This window comes from Phyllostomus discolor, chromosome 2 (assembly GCF_004126475.2).
Source record: "Phyllostomus discolor isolate MPI-MPIP mPhyDis1 chromosome 2, mPhyDis1.pri.v3, whole genome shotgun sequence".
In the NCBI taxonomy this organism is placed as follows: Eukaryota; Metazoa; Chordata; class Mammalia; order Chiroptera; family Phyllostomidae; genus Phyllostomus; species Phyllostomus discolor.
In genome coordinates this window covers 79,339,989-79,358,559 of record NC_040904.2, presented here as the reverse complement: position 1 = coordinate 79,358,559, position 18,571 = coordinate 79,339,989, and the positions used below count along the sequence as shown (strand labels likewise).

The 18,571-nt window shown below is 44.4% G+C and overlaps 2 protein-coding genes across 5 annotated transcripts in view; one reads left to right on the top strand and one right to left on the bottom strand.

Annotated features, from left to right (window-relative positions):
- RIOX2 (ribosomal oxygenase 2) overlaps positions 1 to 4,013 on the top strand; it is a 31,810-nt gene extending 27,797 nt beyond the window's left edge. For all 3 annotated transcript variants that reach the window (XM_028504363.2, XM_028504364.2, XM_036017974.1), the window contains exons 8-10: positions 1,314 to 1,402; positions 2,949 to 3,035; positions 3,522 to 4,013. In XM_028504363.2, coding sequence (XP_028360164.1) covers positions 1,314 to 1,402; positions 2,949 to 3,035; positions 3,522 to 3,680 — 335 coding nt within the window. In that variant the 3' untranslated portion in view covers positions 3,681 to 4,013. The remainder of the gene's footprint in view (positions 1 to 1,313; positions 1,403 to 2,948; positions 3,036 to 3,521) is intronic.
- The window catches only part of CRYBG3 (crystallin beta-gamma domain containing 3), a 119,318-nt gene continuing 104,683 nt past the window's right edge, over positions 3,937 to 18,571 (bottom strand). For both annotated transcript variants that reach the window (XM_028504362.2, XM_036017973.1), the window contains 5 exons: positions 15,039 to 15,178; positions 12,246 to 12,369; positions 7,747 to 7,905; positions 6,456 to 6,615; positions 3,937 to 5,696 (listed from right to left, as the gene is read on the bottom strand). In XM_028504362.2, the coding sequence (XP_028360163.1) occupies positions 5,608 to 5,696; positions 6,456 to 6,615; positions 7,747 to 7,905; positions 12,246 to 12,369; positions 15,039 to 15,178 (672 nt within the window). In that variant the 3' untranslated portion in view covers positions 3,937 to 5,607. The remainder of the gene's footprint in view (positions 5,697 to 6,455; positions 6,616 to 7,746; positions 7,906 to 12,245; positions 12,370 to 15,038; positions 15,179 to 18,571) is intronic.

Genomic DNA, 18,571 nt, shown 5'->3' with positions numbered 1-18,571 from the left:
AGGGTCTTTTGCCTGAGTTCTGACGTGATTAAGGAGTGGGCTTGTTTTGTCTCAACCTCTCAGTCACCGAGTGGCCCCGTTGGTTAGCGCTGGTCTCCGTGGAGCCGCCTCGTGTTCTGCAGAGCACGCAGGGACAGCGGCGAGGCCAGGCCTGTTTCAGGCTGCCTTTCTTTTTCCCAGTCGGGTTGAGTTGAGGGCATTACTTTTACTAACTTCTGTAAAAGCCTTATTTATCAGCAGTTGAGAACCACTAGAATAAACAACCTATAAGGTCCTTTCTAACATTGATTCTATTTACATTTTTATTATATCTTTGGGGGAAGGTCAAGATTTGTTTTTGTATCTATTCAAAACAGCAAATGTTTTATCAGCACATATTTTAATCTTTATACAGAACAGCTTTTTTCTGATTATCATTTAATGGTCCAGAATATTTTTCTAAAGTTTTCCTTGTCTTAGCTGTTATAGTCAATAAAGCTACGATCCCTTAAGACTCTTTTCCCAACCAGATGACCCTTCAAGACTAGTCTGTCTGTAGTGGCTGCTGTTTCACTAAGTTCAGTTCAGAAAAGTACTTTTTTTTCCCTGTGAATGTTACTAGGTGGCTTTTATCTGACACTGTGCTTGACCTACACAGACTGATTAATTTGCTGTGGTCATGCAACTAGTAATTGGTGGGGTGGTACCATCTGAACTCAAGTATTCCTTCTCTAGTGCACGTGCAGAGTAAGGAGCAATAGGATTGAAACTGGGACCGGGGACGGGCGTGTTCAGTGCAGCAGGGCAGGGGCTGTCTCTTGTGACAGCTACTGGGCTTCCGTGGTATTAAGTCTCTCTTTCTCTCTTTTTTTTTAACTCCTTACCTGAGGAGAGTTCTTCATTACTTTTAGAAAGAGGAATGGCAGTGGAGCGGGGAGAGAGACACACACACATTGACACCCATATTGATTGGTTGCCTTCTTGTATGCACCCCTATTGGGGATCAAACCTGCAACCTGTTTGTCTACAGGACGGTGCTCCAACAGACCCACGCCAGCCAGGGCCGTTTATGTCTGTTTAATGCACTTACCGACTCCTGTCATTATCTTACTGAGTGTCTCTCTTCACTGTGAGAATGGGCTATACAAGGGGTAAACTGTAATGTCACTAAAAATGTCAGGGTAAGCAAATACCTGAGTTGGAGAGGGCACGCCACGTTTGGGTTCATTGCCAGTCGTTAGTGAATGTGTTCCTGAAGTAGTTTCACCTGCAAACAAGTTGGATCCTGCTGGTTTCCACTTCTGTAAACTGGCTTCTGTCTCTGGATTTTCTAGGTGGACAGCTGCCCGGGTTGGACAGCGTAGTGAAGCTGCAGTTTAAGGACCACACTGTCCTCACAGTGAAGCCAGAGCAGGATGGATCTGTGAGTATCGGAGGGGAAGAAGAGGTTTCCTCCCTTCTCGGGGCACTTCCATCTCAGGTTACCAGACTAACAGATGGCCCCTGACCTTCTCTCCCGGGATTCCATCTGTTCTCACAGCCCAGAGCCATTACTTCAGAGCAGACAATGCCCAACCCTCACTGTTGCCGATTTTCTTGCCCACTGGGCGTTTGAGGGCTCGCCCTCACCTCCCACAGAACCCTTTTTCACCCCCTCCTGCAGTGGTTAACGTCTGGTCTGTGCCTCCCAACGAGGTTTCAGGCCAGACCCCAATCATGCATCTCCCTGGCTCAGTCCCTTTCCCGTCCTCTACACTGTGCAGATCTGTCTCTACGTATGGTTTTGTTGATGTTTCTTCTTAAAAAAAAATCTCTATCCTGTAGAAAGATATTCTACTTTCCCTATCCTGGCCCAGTAGTTTCCCAAACTGGCTGATCGTAGAATCAGCTGGAAAACTTGTATTATGGATTATGAATTCCTGGGCTTTATCTGGTCTGGGTTAGAGCCTCTGCCTTTGTTGTTACATCTCCCTGTACAATCCTGAGGACCTTTGGAACTACCCCATACCCTGTGGCTGCACCCTGTTCCTCCTCATCAGCTTTCTTGGGAGGGCTCTCCCTGAATGATTGGGGGAGTGAGAGGGGCACCTAGCTGTCTCTGAAACCAGCCACCAGGGCAGGACCTGCAGAGGACTGGTTTCTAATATATACAAAACCTCAAAAGTACACGCCTTCATTTAAAGAAAAATCCCAGTTACTCCAGTAACCAGTCAGATTGGGGATACTTTCTATCAAGCCAGGGTGTGTGACTCTCGTCTAAGAGGCAGCCAGGGAGGACAACGCTCTGGGGGAGAAACTGCGCTGTGTAGGGTGGAGAAGGGAGGGCAGCGGAGGCCGTTGGGGAGACTACTGTGAGTGGAGATCACACAGCTGGCATTTCTCGAGACATGCTGTCTTTTGCCATGTATAATGTGCACTTTTTTGCCCAGATTTTTTAGGGAAAATGAAGGATGTGCATCATGCATGGGTACAATGATTACCTACCATGGGTCTGATAATGGGCATGATATTCCTGTGTATGATGCACACAAAAATGTGGGTGCATGTTAGACACAGCAGAATACAGTCACACTGCATGGCGTTCATATGGTTTTAATTTATATATGATGTCAAATCTTGATGCAAAAAAGTGCAGGTGTGATTAAATGAAGAAACCTGAGTGTTTTGTTAAGTTTCTGTATAAATACTGTTGCTTTTTCATGGAATCAAGTTTCTGAAGATGCTCTAGCATCTCAGGATACTCATGGATACTCTTTGTATCCATGATTTGCTACACACACAGGACTATCATGAAATAACATGCATATATTGTAACTTTTTGCCAAAAGGATTCTTTACAGTATTCAATAAATTTCACTTAAGCACCAAGGCTTTTTTTTCTTGGTAGTGACCTATGTTATTGGAAAACCTTCCTAGTCATGAAGCCCTTGACATTCTACTGATGACTTAATGTTTTTTTTTTTTTTAAGGATGAAGCTCAAGAAAACATGGTTTTTGTGTATCATTCCTTAAAGAATAGGAGAGAGACACACATGATGGGAAGTGAGGAAACAGAGGTTTGTTCCAATCTAAAGCAAATGTTCTTCCTGTGATTTGGCGGTGGCTGGGAAGAATCTGTTACCTTTGGTTTATGGGTAATGTGTTTTTTATGACTGCAGTGTGGGCTTAACATTTCATGCAGCTGACAGCCCTTGCATGGGGATGATGGAGTCAGACAGTTCTGAGATATACACACACACACACAGGCCAGCTTTAAAAGGTACTAGCTGGGACACGCAGCCTTGTAGGAAAGGTGTAATGTAATGGGAAGCATTTACATTAGCATGCTTTTCATGAAGTCTGTGTTTTCATAGGGGAATTAGCAAGTTCTGTAAGTTATCTTATTATAGTTTATGTAGATAATAACCTCACCTATCTGGAACAAGCTTCATATTTGTGAAGGGCATCAAAAACGATGATGTGCTGAGAATTTTGGAAGTTTAGATGAAAATGCCACTTCAGAGACAAGTTGTATTTTATCAGACTCGCTTATCCTTTTTCAGTCTCATGGACTTCGCTTTCCTTTGTCTCACGTGGATGCACTAAAGCAAATTTGGAACAGCTCACCTGTTTCTGTCAAGGACCTGAAACTTCCCACAGATGAGCAGAAGGAAGCCCTGGCACTGGCCCTCTGGACGGAATGTTTAATCCAGGTGGTCTAGTGCCTTCACAGAGCCGAGCGTCCTGCATTTCACATCCGCACAGTAGAAGACGACCTGCAGTTTAAGTGCCCGGGAGCCCCTTTCGGTCTGCGTCAATGGACTGGTTGGAGGACCGGTTACATACAACTCGGCCTGCGTGTGTCTCTGATAACCTGAGACCCGCATGTAGCTGGTGGTCAGCTGGCCATGTGTACTAACAGAGGCACGTGGGAGAAAGAATGGCAGATTACTGGGCATCTAGAAAGTGACAAAACCATACTTTTGACAAGTTTATTTAATCCAGTGTGGTAGAAAAGGCACAACTACAATAAATGTATCAGTTAAATTTAAAAATTGTTACCTGTCTCTGTTCTTTGGAAGTAACTTCTTTAAAGAGCCTCATTGGCTCTAGAAAAAATTTAAACAATTAACATGAAAGAAAAAATTTTAACTTGGATTTTTACAATGACAGTATACATAAGCACCCTCTTTAAAATAAAGATACCCCTGTAATTTCCATTAAATAATACTGCCACACTAATGAGAGGCACTCGTATCAATGGGCATAAGGGAGTTTTATAGATGCTGCTTGAAACATGACAAAGAGCCTGAGATTAAAGGAAAAAAAAAAAACCTCAGTATTTACATGGAAAGACTAAGTCTCTCTAAAAAATACTCAAAATAGTGGGTCTTTGAGTTTAAACAATTCACTGTTATTTTACATTCTAAAGTGCATATAGATTGATATTTTAAAAAATACCACTGGAGAACTTAATCTTTCTATATAAAAATTGAACAGAACTTTTCCTGCTTTCCATCAAAAGTCAGGGATGAAGGGAACAGTTGTCTCACTGTCAGTTTAAAACCAACTCAGGAGGGGAAAATGCTGGCAAATTGTTTAGTTAAAGGTGGTAGTGATGAAATTGAGTTCAAGATGGTATCCTATCTGATTTTGCTTAAATAGAAGCTATTTAAAATGGGAGTGAAAACTGAGTTTTCTGTCATTCCATAGAAAAATAAGCACTTTTACATAAAGTAAAATGGTACAGTCAAGTCTCAAATACTTGGCTTTAATTTGAACATTTGAAACTTCCATTTACTTGACCAAAGAAAAATCTGACTATCTTATACAAAGGTGACACACTCTTTATAAACACTTCTTGAGGGCAGATCGGGCGAAATCTAGGCTGAGGTCTCGGCACTGGGCTAGGTAAACACTGGTTAGAGTCCTGTGGCCCAGAAGGGCAGCTTTGTTACTTAGAGCGCAAGGAGGGTCACAGGTTATTTGTGCTTTTGCAGTTTGAAGGACTGAGCAAAGGATAGCCGCAGAAGATACTCCAGTATTTGAGCCTTTTTCCTAGTAAAACTGAGGTCCCTCCCTAGGGTCAGTTACAAGTATGAAGACTTACGGGGCTTCAATATTATAAAAGCCTCAACAGAAAACCTTTAAGGTTTAGCTAATACAGCAGCTTAACAGGAAGGTTTATTAAACATGTCTTCAAATACTGCTAAAAGTTGTTCTTTTCATACTGAGTAAGACTTGACCTGTAGGAATCTACTCCCTGCGCCTTGCACTCACGCATGTGCTGCTAGGACAGGCGCAGCTCCTGCAGGTCGCCGGCCCCACCCGTGTCCTCAGCAGTGACCGCCGGGGACAGGGATCCCATTTGGTTGCTAGGAGAGAAGACACACTTCAGGAAGCCTGCTCACCCAAACTGCAGATCAAGGAGGAACAGAGTCCCCAGAAATCACGGCTTATTCTCCATAGGACCACTGAAGAGTTGGCGAGAGCATCCGGAGCTTTCCCTGTGATCAACAGTAATGGTCTTGGAGCCTCAGAGAAGAGTTCATTCTCAGTGATCCAGGAGCGTGAGGACAAGCAGCTTCCTTTAAGAGGGCTGTGGGGCTCCTCCTTCCTTTGCTCTTTCTAGGGATGCTGCCAGTTCTCTCACAGTATTTCAATGTCCCACTTCTGTGTTTCTTCTCCCTCCAGGGGCTGATTTACAATTACATGAGTCTTGTCATAATAATTTCCTCCTGAAGTAGAAATTGTAAAAGAAAAGATTATTTGTTCACACAGGTGCTTAATAGTTTCCACAAGCTTTGTTCAGCCTGCTGTTCGGGTAGATTAGTGTGTCATTTACAAAGCATTCTGAAATGGGAAACTGAGTTGAAACAGGCTTAGCTACTATTCATCTCAATAGGACCTTATTATGACTCCAATGGAAGAACAAAGAGGTAAAATAGATGACAGCATCAGCAGTGCGGAGTGCTCCGGCCGTGGCTCCGGCCGTGGTCACGTTCTGTGGTTCTGCTTCTACACCTGCAGTGGCTGTGACTAACCCAGTTACAGCAACGGCCCTGAACAGTCCTGACCCCGACCTTGCTGGGTTAAAAACCAAGGTTAAATATATACCATAAGTTATAACTGAGGGCTTTTAAGGACTATAGCAATTCACAGCAAAAAGTTAGAGGTGTTTCTTTCTAAGAAACATGGTATTTTATGGTTTGATGTTCAAATTTAAAATTGTTCACAAAGATCATGGGATGAACAAATAATTTCACAATGATACTAATGAACAAAAGCCTTCTTAGAATGTCTTTAGCCTTCTTCTGCTTGATCCACACAGCTAATTGTTTTGTTAAAACAGCCCATCTTAACTTTTTTCGCACATAATTTAAATTGACTTAATGTTTCTCTTACACATAAGCATTTCTTTCACCCAGGGGGAGGAGGAGGTTTGGAACTTAAAGTGGCATCCAGAGACACAACACCGGGTCTCATCGCGGGCCCACCTGTGACGTCCAGGACGAGCTGGTCGCTGAGATAGGAGCTGATGGTTCCGTTTCTGTTCAATCTCCACTTCTGCCTGAACTGCCCGTGCTCAGTCCACAGGGCCACTTTAGCTCCGGGTGTGTCTCGGCCACCAATCACGTCGAGACATGTATCAGTGGCCTAAAAGGGTTAAGAAATACACTGGTAGTACTGTGTTTGGTAAAATCAGTTGAATTGGCCCCCTTTCCTTTCCTTTCAAATTAGAAAGTTTAGAAAGTTACAGAGGTAGAAGTCAGCAGCTGAGCTGCACAGGCTTCGGAAACAGGTTACAGAGACAAAAGAAGGTCCCTTGTTGCTCAGAAGAGAGAAAGGCAAGGGTAACCCCATGCCTGGCAGCATCTGGGGTGAGGGGGAGGGGAGGGGAGGGCTCCTGGGAGGAAGAGTGCCCGGCTGCGCTTTCCTGTGAGCTTTTCTTTCCTGTGAATGAACCACAGACATTAAATGACTCCATCTTTATCTAAAAGAATACAACACAGCATCATCTTAGTAAGCTTTTTAAGTCGTCTTTGTGGCTGAGGGGAGCAAATGGTACAGAAATAAACCTGAAATAGAGGTGCTTGTTTTTAAAAGGACGCCGGCTTCTGACGAGATGTCCAATAAACATTTGCTGAATTGGAATGAAATGTTAAGTCCCTGTTAGCTTAAATGTATTAGGTTGAGCTTAGTTTTCTTTAATGCTTTTCATTTTTGTTGAAACATGAGGAAAAAGTGGTTAAGCCATAAACAATGGTAAAACAATAAAACACTTGTAATGTTTTAAAATTTTAATTCTACTCCCCATAGCATCAAACATAATGGAGGAGTCACAGAAAAACGGAAACCTCCATTTTATTTTCTAGGCTTTCTCCCATACAGCTCCTGTCTTTCTAATTACTTTGCTGTACATTTTGGAAATAAGAACGTTTCACCACGTTTGGAATCACAAGGCGGCAGGTTTCACCTGGGCCATGAAGGAACACCTCACCTAAAGAGCACACTAAAGAGCATACTATGGGTCCCACAGATCCATAGTATGTGATCACCTTAGTTTCTACTCTAAAATAGAAACTGAATTTTCTAGATTAAAAAACTTCTAAGTCCAGTTCACTTACATGCTTTAGCAATATAAATACCAATATTTCTATAATCATGAAACTCTATGTAGGAAGTTACATTATTTTGTCATGCCATTCGATTTGACGAGATTCTGGTTTCCAAAAGAAAGGGCCCCAAACCAAAAAAGCAGGGCGTGGTGTCAGGGGGGCTGGTCACCTTGGATTTGAAGAGTCCGCGGCAGTAGTGCCAGATCTGAGAGTTCTTCCCGCTGTAGGGAGAGAGACACACAGACGTCGCCTTGGTGTCCGCTGCATTCCCAGTGACCGTAAGATACTCGTTCTGGGCTCGGTTCCTTATCCTGATGTACACTGCGGGCTGCGATGGGGAGAAACACAGGCATTGAGGGAAAACCTGTTGAATCTGGAAATCAGTCCTTCCAAAGAGGAAAAGCTTGGAGGGGAAGGAGCAGTGATAGAATTTATTTATATCAGTTTCACTTGGCCCCTTCAGCAAATATTTATAAATTAATATTTTCTATTAACAAAATCCTTAGACCACAGAGCACAAAGTTCAAACTGAACAATCTCTTACACTTTTCAGAGAACGACATGCCCTTTGGAAGATTAAAGGTAATACCTTTCATTCACTAGAATTCCAGGGTGGTGAAGAATCAGGGATTTGGCAAGTTTAATTCCATAACCACTGTGCCCTGTCTGAGCCTGGGGAGGCAGGGGCGCAGGAATCACGGCCAGGGGCCGCCTACGAGGGTCTGACAGTGACTCAGCACAACCATCAGACATGCCGTTCTTAGCCAGGACCAAGTGCTGAACAGCTGCTGTAGGAGCGCTCACTGCTCTTATGGGCAGGGTGCACCGGGACCAGTTCCCAACGTGCTAGCCGGTGGGATGGTGGAGGACAGCACGGGACTGAAATGCCACACAAATGCTCTTTCTGTCCCGTGGCTTGGCCTCCAGTCTTCATGCGGTAAGATTCGGAACACTCCACCCTCACCTTGGGTCAGGTGTTGGAATCTCAGTTAGAACCTTGCTAAACAATAATGAATGGTCTGTTAAATAAGGAAGGACTTTCATTCTGAGAGATGTAAGTTCTAGGTAAATGCAGCAAGGTATCATGGTAAGACCAACAAAGACTGTTCTACTTTGAAATTTATGACAGAACAACATGAGGACACTTGAAGTTTGGTCAACTGCTACCATGCTTAGCCTTCCTAAGGAAATAAACACACTGAACACTTAAAGCAAATGGACAAACTGTTATCTGGTCATTTAAAGCAAAAATTTTTTTTACCATATTCATGTAACTTTTATTATGGTATATTGTTATAATTGTTCTACTTTATTATTATTATTGTTTTTTAATTTTATTTTAATCATTGTTCAAATACAGTTTTCTCCCTTTTACTCCCAATTCAGCCTAAAGCAAAATATTTTAATTGTTTCAAACCACAACTTCCACATTCATCACGCAACAGTAATGTACTTAAATTTCTACAATCCAGTCTAGTCTCCCACTGCAATTATTAATTCTTGAGGCTTCAGTGTATCTTTTAAAAAACATTCATTCATTCACTCACTCGTTCCTCACCCAAGAACATTTTTTCACTGCTTCCAGAGAGAGGAAGGGAGAAAGAGAAACATCAAGGTGAGAGAAGCACTGATTGGCTGCCTTCTGTATGGACTGAGGACCTCACACACCCAAACCAGGGAGAGACCCCACGACCCAGGCAGGTGTCCTAACCAGGAACTGCACCTGCAACCTTTCAGTTCACGGGAGGATGCTCCAACCGAGCCACACCGGCCAGGGCGGGCTTCAGTGTATCTTTATTGGAGTTTCCTTACCTTGCACGTGTGTAACAACAGGCACGACCTTCACAGAGGACACATTCCCACTATGTTAGGAACACATGTCAGTTTTAACTGTTAACTCCAGCAAGGCACTAGTTAACCTTTATTACACACTTGTAGTCTCACTCCTCTGTGAGTATACTTTAAAGCGCTGATATGCATTATAATTGCCTTAGTGACTTCCCAATTCCCAACCTCAAAGAGAATCACGTTTTAATTATCCCTAAATTTCTAGACAAGAATATGAACTAAAGCAGTACCAACAGCCCTACTAAAAAAGACAATATGACCTATAACACTGTTTTAGAAACCCAGAATTCCTTTTCTGGCTTTCAAAGCTGTGGCCTAAATGAACAACAGTTAAATAGTTAAAATACTATTTCAAAATCAAAATTTTAACCAGAATAGGAATCAGGTAATTCCTAAAGCACACTACAAGAATAATAAATGCACACAATTGTCAACAAATATCTATGTAAATTAGAGGCTATTGTTCTAGCTATCTTTTTTTTAATCCTCACCAGGGACATTTTTTCATTGTTTTTAGAAAGAGGTGGGGCGGAGAGGGAGAGAGACAGACAGACATGCTAAGAGAGAGAAACATCAACTGGTTGCCTCTCCTAGATTCCCCCCCTGGGAATTGGGGACAGGGAATTGAACCCATGACCTTTTGGTATACAGGACGGTGCTTCAAACAGCTGAGCCACAGCAGCCATGGCTACTCTAGCTATCTTTTAATCTCAGGACCCTGAACAATGGGCAGGGACATCCTTCTCTAGCTAGGAACCACCTTTCAAAAGTGAGGGAAATATTCTCAAGTTTCATACAACATACAAGGTTAAACATTGTGTGGTTGGTAAAAGCTACGTGGAACTCCCACTTCTGTCTTGCTTTTTCCCATGGCTTTTCAATGGGATCACCTATCATGCCTTGTGCCAGGAGTGAGGAACAAGCAAGATGTGAAGGTCATGAAATCCTGTACCACATGCTCTTTGCCAGGAAAGCCCACTGATGTCTACCATCTCTCAGGAGAGCATCTCTGACTCTCTGCAGGGACACTGTAAATAATACTTTCAAAATAAATGTGTTACGCTAGTAATATGGGCCAGATGTTGTGTCAAGCTCTTTGCATATATTGTCTTACTTAATGCGCACAAGCAATGCAGTCACTGTTTCACCAGGGAGGAATCTGAAGCGCGAAGAAATGAGGTGACATAACTCACTCAAAGCCACACCACTTACAAGTGGCACAGCTGGGATTTGAACCAACAGAAGCAGAGTGGTGGGAATGAACGTGTGTGTGGGGGGGGGCAGGCGGAGGTGCAGCAAGACCAATCAGGTTAATTTTTTATTGGCTATCACCAACTTAACACTTAGTGTGTCATAGCTGAACACAGGAGCCTCACCACTTCTGTCAACCATGCAGTGCTGAGCACAGTGCCGGGACTACAGGGCGGCACTCCGTAAAAACAGGCCTTATGTTGGAGGAAGACAGAGCCTAAGAACACAGGTTTTGGAGCACAGTCAATTCAGGCTCCAATCCTGGTTCTGACACTTGGATGACTTTTGCCAACTTGCTTTACCTCTCAAGCCCTATTTTTCTGTCCAGAAAAGGGGAATAACAACTCCAGCCTTAAAAAACTGTTGTTGGGATCAAGTAAGAAAAGGTATCTAAAGGGGTTAGAGAAAATACAAAGGGCGTATCCGCTGACCCTCGCACAGCCTAGCCTGGGTCCCCTCCCCCAAACCTCCCACCTCTCCCATGCATGGTCGTCCTTCCCTGCTCCGAACCAGGCACACTGCCTGTGGCTTTCTGATGATCACACACAGTTTTGCATTTTAGGTGACTGTTTTGAGTTGGATATTTTACAGCCTCCAAATCATTTCTATCTGTAAACCTCCATAATTCTTTGCATAATGTCAGATAGTCATTCATCATTTTTACTTTCATCCCTTCATTAAGTAAATAGTTCTTGCGCTCCTACGCTGTGGCTGGCACTGGGGGGTCGGGGAGTGAGCAGAACACGCACAGCCCCTGCCTTCACGGGGCCTGTAACCGAGTGGGAGAGCACCCAGTTAGGCCATACCATATGGTTACAAACGACGTGCAGTGTCTTGTAGACAAAGAACCAGGTCTTTCAGGATCTTACTTAGGTGGGGGAAGAGGGTGAAAGAGGCGTCCTTGAAGACCTGACACGTAAGATAAATTTGGAGGAGGAAGAAGTAGCCAGGCAAAGAAAGAGGGAAGGGCCTTCTAGACAGAGGCAGAGCCCACGTGGGGAGCCCGAGGTGGGGGTGTTCAGTACGCTGGTGCACCGGATGCACCACCTGAGGGAGGAGCAGCTCTGGAGACAAGACTGAGGAAGCAGGGGGAGCAGATCACGCGTCCACGCTGAAGCGCTCAGACCGTGTCCTAAGTGCAGTGGGAAGCTCTAGCACAGGAGACAGGCAGTAGTTGTGCCATAAATGTGATTGTAATGAAATCGCCAGGATCCATGCTGAGTATTGTATAAGTAGGAGGAAAAAATCCAAGTCCTTAGAAAGGGAAACCAGCGCAGTCTCAGAGTTCATTCTTGTTCCTGCTGCTTGCCACAGAGCTTCTAATACCTTCGTTCTCCATGAAAAGTGAACACGGTCACCAAGCCTTTGGACTAAGAGTTAAAATCCAACATTGACCTTAGATACAATTTTATGAATTGTTTAAAATCCACAGTATTTCCCATTCTCATCCACTCCTGTTGCTACATAAACAGCAACCTAAATGAAATGGTCATTGTTTCAGATGCTGGGATTTATGGCATTTCTATTAGAAAACAGTTATTTTGGATGGTACAGTTCTTTTCTCCTTACCTGCTTCATAGGACGGAGGGAACCAATTGTTTTCCATCCACTAAAAGCTGTCCAATTCGGGATCTCATTAGGTTCAAGCAGGATTTGTCTTCCCAAGAAATTGGATCCTTCATAAGCTATCCACCTACATGATGAGAGCAGGAAAGAAAAACGTGAGGTGCCTCAAAACAAAAGGCAATCCTCATATTATACCGTGCAGGGTTCATTTTTTAACATCTACCTTTGTAGATATTTTAAAGAAAAAAGTATGTAGTTTTGCTTTTTAACAGAAAGAGCAGGAATGACTAGGAAAAAGCCCATTGGACTGAAGCTCAGAAATTTGGACTCCAGTTAGGATTCTGGTGTCTTTACGTTCAAACCAAGATTCCCTCTACCTCTAAAACTGTGTTCCTTCGGTAATCCTAAGTCATTTTCCATAACATTTCCACTTTCAACGGTAGACCCCTCCCTGTTCCCCAGTGAAAAACACGGTTTACTGTTCTGCTCGTGGGCTCGCCCTTGGGGCTCCGCGGCTTCTCAGAGGCTGCCACGGACGACTCACACTCATCCCCAGAAATCCCACCCTGCCCACACTCCAAGGACTGGCTGCTATGCAAATCCTCAGTGCTCTGGGGGGGCTTCAACCCAGGCCACGGTCAAGTGTGTGAACGAACACAGGGCTCCAGGTGGGTGTCCGGGGTCTCAGGACAGTCTGTGGAACACAGTCATGCCCACTCTTCCATGGAATAACACTGGCTGCTTTTCCACAACAACCACAAGTTGGGTATTTGTGGCAGAAATGACCCACAGACTGAAACGACCATCTGGACTGTGGCAGAAGAAGTTCACCAACCCCTGCTTTAGGTGGCTAGTATGCTAAACAGCTAAGGGGAATACGCGGTAATGGCCAAGAGGATCCAAAATTCTCATTAGGACTCGAGGTCACTTCAGACAGCACTGAGGGCAAGCTTGGCAGCACTGTGGATGGAGGAGCAGCGTGACCACGGAGAGGCTTAACTGCCGTGCCAGCGATGCAGATTCTTTAAAGAGGCAGGGAAGTTTCCATTACAAAACCTAGGCAAGATTTTAATAAACTGTATCTGATTATATATTCATCTAAGTGAACTGCACAGCTGAAAAGCTGTGAGGGAAGGCACACTAAGCACAGCCCCCATTCTCATCACAGATCACAGACGCAGAATGAGAAGGGGATTAAGCAAAGTTAAACCAGGCTTGTCGCTGCAGGCAGCCAGCTGGCTGTGCGTCAGGCAGTGTTCTACACGCACGTGTGGCCAGGACGCCCTGCAGACAGCCCTCGGTACTCCTCACTCTGTGCAGCACCCCCTCACAGAGAAGCCGAACAGTGAGCGTCAGTGCAGAATAAAAGAAAAGTAACATCAAGGTGAAATGACACCAGTTTTCTACAAAAGAGTGAAATGAGATGGTGCAAAGTTTTCAGAGATGAGTCAATAAATGCCAGTGTTAGGAATGTAAAGAAAAACAAAAATGCTGCGGGAGGGAAGGAAATTTCAGGGGAGAATGGGAAGGGTTTACAGGAACAAAATAAAGGACACGTAAACAAAACTAGGGGGGGTGGAAATGGGAGGGAGGTGGGGAGGGAGGGGTGGGTGGGCTGGGATGGGAGTAAAGGACAGAAAACTACTTGAACAACAATTAAAATAAAGTTAGAAAAGAAAAAAATGCTGTAAAATGTATAGAAATCCAGGGATATGGAATTCAGTTCAAACACAGTGTTAAATAATATCCTGGACTATAATACGAGATTATTCTTAGACAGTAAATTAATTTATGTTTAATAAACATCAAACCATGTGAAGTGCTTTGAAGAAAAAATTTAAACTATTACATGTGAATAATACGAAAGCCATTTATTATAACGGTTGACTTAATTTTCAAATCAATTTATATTCTTGGCTTCCTCTTTCATTATCCCCAGATACTTAAACATGCAGAGTTGATTGTTACACAGTTTAAAAGTCACTAGAATTAAAAAACAGTCCTCTTTCTATTAATCATGGAGGCTGTGTGTGGTGTTTTAGTAGGCTCTTGGTTCCAAAGCCCCAGCAGGGCAGGGCGAGGGGCAGGCCCGTCCTCAGAGCAGCCCCAGAGGCAGATCTCCCAGCAAGCAAACTGAGCTTCAGCTTCTTGGCCCTTCATTTGCAAGGCCTCTTCCCATTTTTTCTAAATAAATATGCAAAATTCACACCTGATTTATGTATCCTTCCTTTTCTCATTTCTTAAAGTAGTCTCCCCAGACTGTAAAAGTGCAGGCCCCAGGCAACCTGAACCTGGACCCGCCCCCACCCTGCAGTCCCCACTCCTCCAGCCTTCCCCACTACCCGGCTGGGAGGAACAGCAAGGCGGGAGGGCAGGCCTCACAGCCTGGAACTAAGTACCCTGGGCAAACAGCTCTCTAACAACCAAGACATCAAATCAAAATATGGCGAAACACTATGAGTCTCACAAATAGTCACTTTGTAACTATTTGCAGCCAATGATCTCAACCCAAGTTGCCGATTTAACTAGGTTTCTTCAGAGTGGGCAGTGGCCTCCGAAGGTTAGGGCCGTCCGATCGTCCCGCTCCATGACACATGCTCCGCACACACGGCAGCCTTTCTCTCCCAAGGGCTCTTCCCCCCAAAGACATGGCCCACGGTCTTCTCTTATTTACACAGAATCTACTATTACGTTGACAGAGAAAAAACCCCACAGCAGCGAGGGAACAAAAAGCATCTTTGCGGCTCCATGGTAAAGCTGTGGCTGGACCAGGCCAAGGCCTTCTCCCGTACTTACAGTCCACTCTTCACCCACACGGACTGGGTGTAGAAGTGCAGGTCCTTGTTCAGGACAGAGTTCACAGCCTCCTCGAGATGTAACTCTCTCCCCTCACAATGCTCCAGAGCAAAAAGGCTGATGGAAGGCTCTTCAAAAACCTAACAGCACAGAAAGGGGAAAGCATCAGCACACAGATGGCCACAGCTCAGGGACACGCAGTCAGACGCAGAGCACCCTGGACCCACCGGGCTCTCAAAGGCATGTGGTTCCTTGCTGTACCCTCTAAAGATGTTCCAGTCAAAACTGCACTGGTGAGAGCAGATTCTACTAACCTTTATTCAGTCTTTTAAAAGTAAGATAAAAGTTTCAGAGACCAATTTTATTTTCATAATAAAGATGGACACTTGCTTCTAATCACATGTTAGGGGGCTGCTAATGCTTTTGGCTGGTGACAGCACCAACACGGCCCAGAACGGCACCCTCATTTCCCAGAAGGCCACACAATGGTCGCTGAGAATGCAGACTTCATGGCTCTAGGCTTCTAAAAAACGTTCCTAGGGTGGGGAAGAAGGCATTTTTAATTTAACAACAAGCCAGAATGCACGGGGTATGGGGTGATTTCTGCATTGAAAGCAAGGACTCCCTGAACCCTCATGTTACACCAACAGAATCAACACCGCCCTTTCATTCCTCAGCACATGCAAGGCACCATGCTAGGAGGCCCGGGGGATGAACAATCAAAGTAATTGTAATCTATTGTGTGAAAAATATTTTAAAGTCTCCTGTGAGCTAAAAATGTTTTTCCTCTATTTTTTGTACCATATGTTCGGTATTTATTTATTAAGGGAAACTCAATAAATAAAGCACTTTTGTTTTTTAAATTTTTGAAACCTTAGGACAAGTCATAGCAAGGGAGTCCTTGCACACTGTTAGTGGGACTGCAAGTTAGTGCAGCCACTGATGGAAAAGTCCGGACAGCCCTAGAAAAGTTAAAGAGAGACCTGCCTCATGATTCAGTAATTCCACTTCTGGGCATTTATCCAATGAGAACAGAAACACTAACTGGAAAAGATGTATGTACCCTTCTGTTCACTGCATTACTAGTAACAGCCAGCACATGGATGCCATGCAGATGTTCATCATGAGGAGAGTAGATAAAGGAGGTGTGATGTATGTCACACAAACAGGAATATCTCTCAGCAGCAAAAAGTAATGACACCTTGCCATTTGTGACAAGGTAGATGGACCTAGAGAAGAGTTACCAAGTGAAATATGCTAAACAGAGAAAGACAAATACTGTATGATCCTCTTAAGTGTATAATCTAAAAAAAAAAAGAAAGAAACACCCAGAGACAGAACAAGCTGTTGGTTGCCAAAGGGGAGGGGGCATGGGGTGGAACTAAAAAATAAAGAGAAAATTAAGTAAAAAATAATCAAAAATAAGCTAACAGGCCTGCTCCACATGTGGGCAGCTGACTAACTGGCAGGATACCACAGAGAAGCACCGACAGGGGTTTGTGTGGCTTCGGTGGCACTTTCTAGTATTTCAGGTTGAACCAGGGAAACCTTTGAGTAAGGGTCCATCCCCAGGCTAGGAATTTCCCAGTCAGAGATAAGACTCTTTCTGCCTTTGGGAAAAAATAAATTTTGATGAAGAGAAATAAAGGAAATTGGTCTGTAGTGGTAAGGAAAAATAGAAACAAACAAGAAATCAAAGCAAGGCAGCATCCTGTGCTCTAGGCGTCACTGATTCACAACTAAGCCTGGAGGACTGTGCAGGTGCTGCCGCACACCCCGGGTGGGAAAGCACATGCCCTGTGACAGCGCTCAGAGGAAAGTGGGACTGTTTTTAGCAGGAAGGAGCAGGACTCAAGGAAGTTCACGGACGTGGCCGTGTGTGAGCTCAGTCTTTAGGGGATGCAGTGGATCTGGACAGGCCAGGACAGGGCAGAGGGAAGGCGCTCTGTGCCAAGGAAGGGAGAAAGAAATTGCCTGGGTGTGACAGGGGTGCGGCAAGGCGACCCATGTGGCTAGACTGCAGAGGCCAACAGGAAGCAGGGCCATGAGCTCCCACTGTTTGCTACTGTCCATCGAGCTGCTTGCTTCTCCTCCAACACTGATGGGGCAGAAATGGGTCACTGCAGTGGAGAGTCCTTGAAGGCCTTAGGACTGGGGCCTGGGACTGGGCTGAACTGTCTGTGACTCGGGCACGAGAAGCACAGCACTGGCCGTAGGCACTGTGGGTGGTCAGTGAATGGTCAGTAGCAAAGAATGGACTCTCATGACTGAACTGTAGACATACTTGCAATAAGAGCAAAATAAATTATGAAAGCATTCTTCCTTGCAAAAGTATTAGGAATAACAAAGGATGGGGAATGAGTTAAATGTCCACTGAGAGGGGACTGTTAAATGAATTATGGTACCTTCGTAGAGAATTCTATACAGCTATAAAAAGTGAGATCTTTATGAAAGAGCTGTAAGATTTATTCTCTAGAAGCAAATACTAAGTGAAAAATAGTGCAGAACAGCATACTTCTCATGCTACCATGACAAGCAGAAGGGAAAGTTCACACATGTACACACACATATGCTTGTATGTATGTTACAAATTTTCTTAAAACAGTAAGTATAAAACTAACCACGACTGCCCTTCAGTAGGATACGCTTTGAGAGGATCAAGGGCAGAAGCAGGAGCCACGATTTCTTGAGCGAAGGGGAGAGAGGGAGAGAAACATCAGTGTGAGAAACATGGATCAGGTGTCTCTCATCCATACCCTGGTCAGGGACAGAACTCGAAACCCAGGCATGTGCCCTGACTGGGAATTGAACCCACAATCTTTCACTTTGTGGGATGATGCTCCAACCCACTGACCCACACCAGTCAGGGCAGGAGCCAAGTTTTTTACTGTATGCCTTTTGGTATTTTTTGATTTTTGAACCATGGGAATATATCGCTTATTCAAAATTTAAATTGGTAATTATTATGCATATGTTTGCATATATGTGTGCACGTGTATGTACTTTTAAAAAATGGCCTTCAGGAACTGTATCTGGCAACAACATGAGTGAAGAAAAGAGTCAGTGGAAGTAAAAGCACTGGAAGGACACACCAAGCTCAAGACAGAACCAGGCCTGCCACAGGGGGCAGGCGTGGGAGGTGAGCATTGGCGAGGAAAACCGTCCCAGTGACAAAAGAGACATGACCAGCGTGGAACGAGTGAGAGAGGACACAGTGTGGGCAGTGTGAAGAGATGTGGCGGGGGCAAGGTGGGGCGGCTTGTCGTACCGAAGGAAACCTGGAGGGGAAACACGCTCTGGAGCTGAGAACTTACACCTGGAGGTGGGTGTTTTAATGTGGAGAGAGAAACGGGATATATTTTTTTAAATTTTATTTATTTTTATAGAGGGATGAAGGAAGGGAGAAAGAGAGGGAGAGAAACATTGATGTGAGAAACATCGACTGGTTGTCTCTCAATCAGGGACCTGGCCTACAACCCAGGCATGTGCTCTGACTGGGAATCGAACTTGCAGCCTTTTTGTTTGTGGGACGA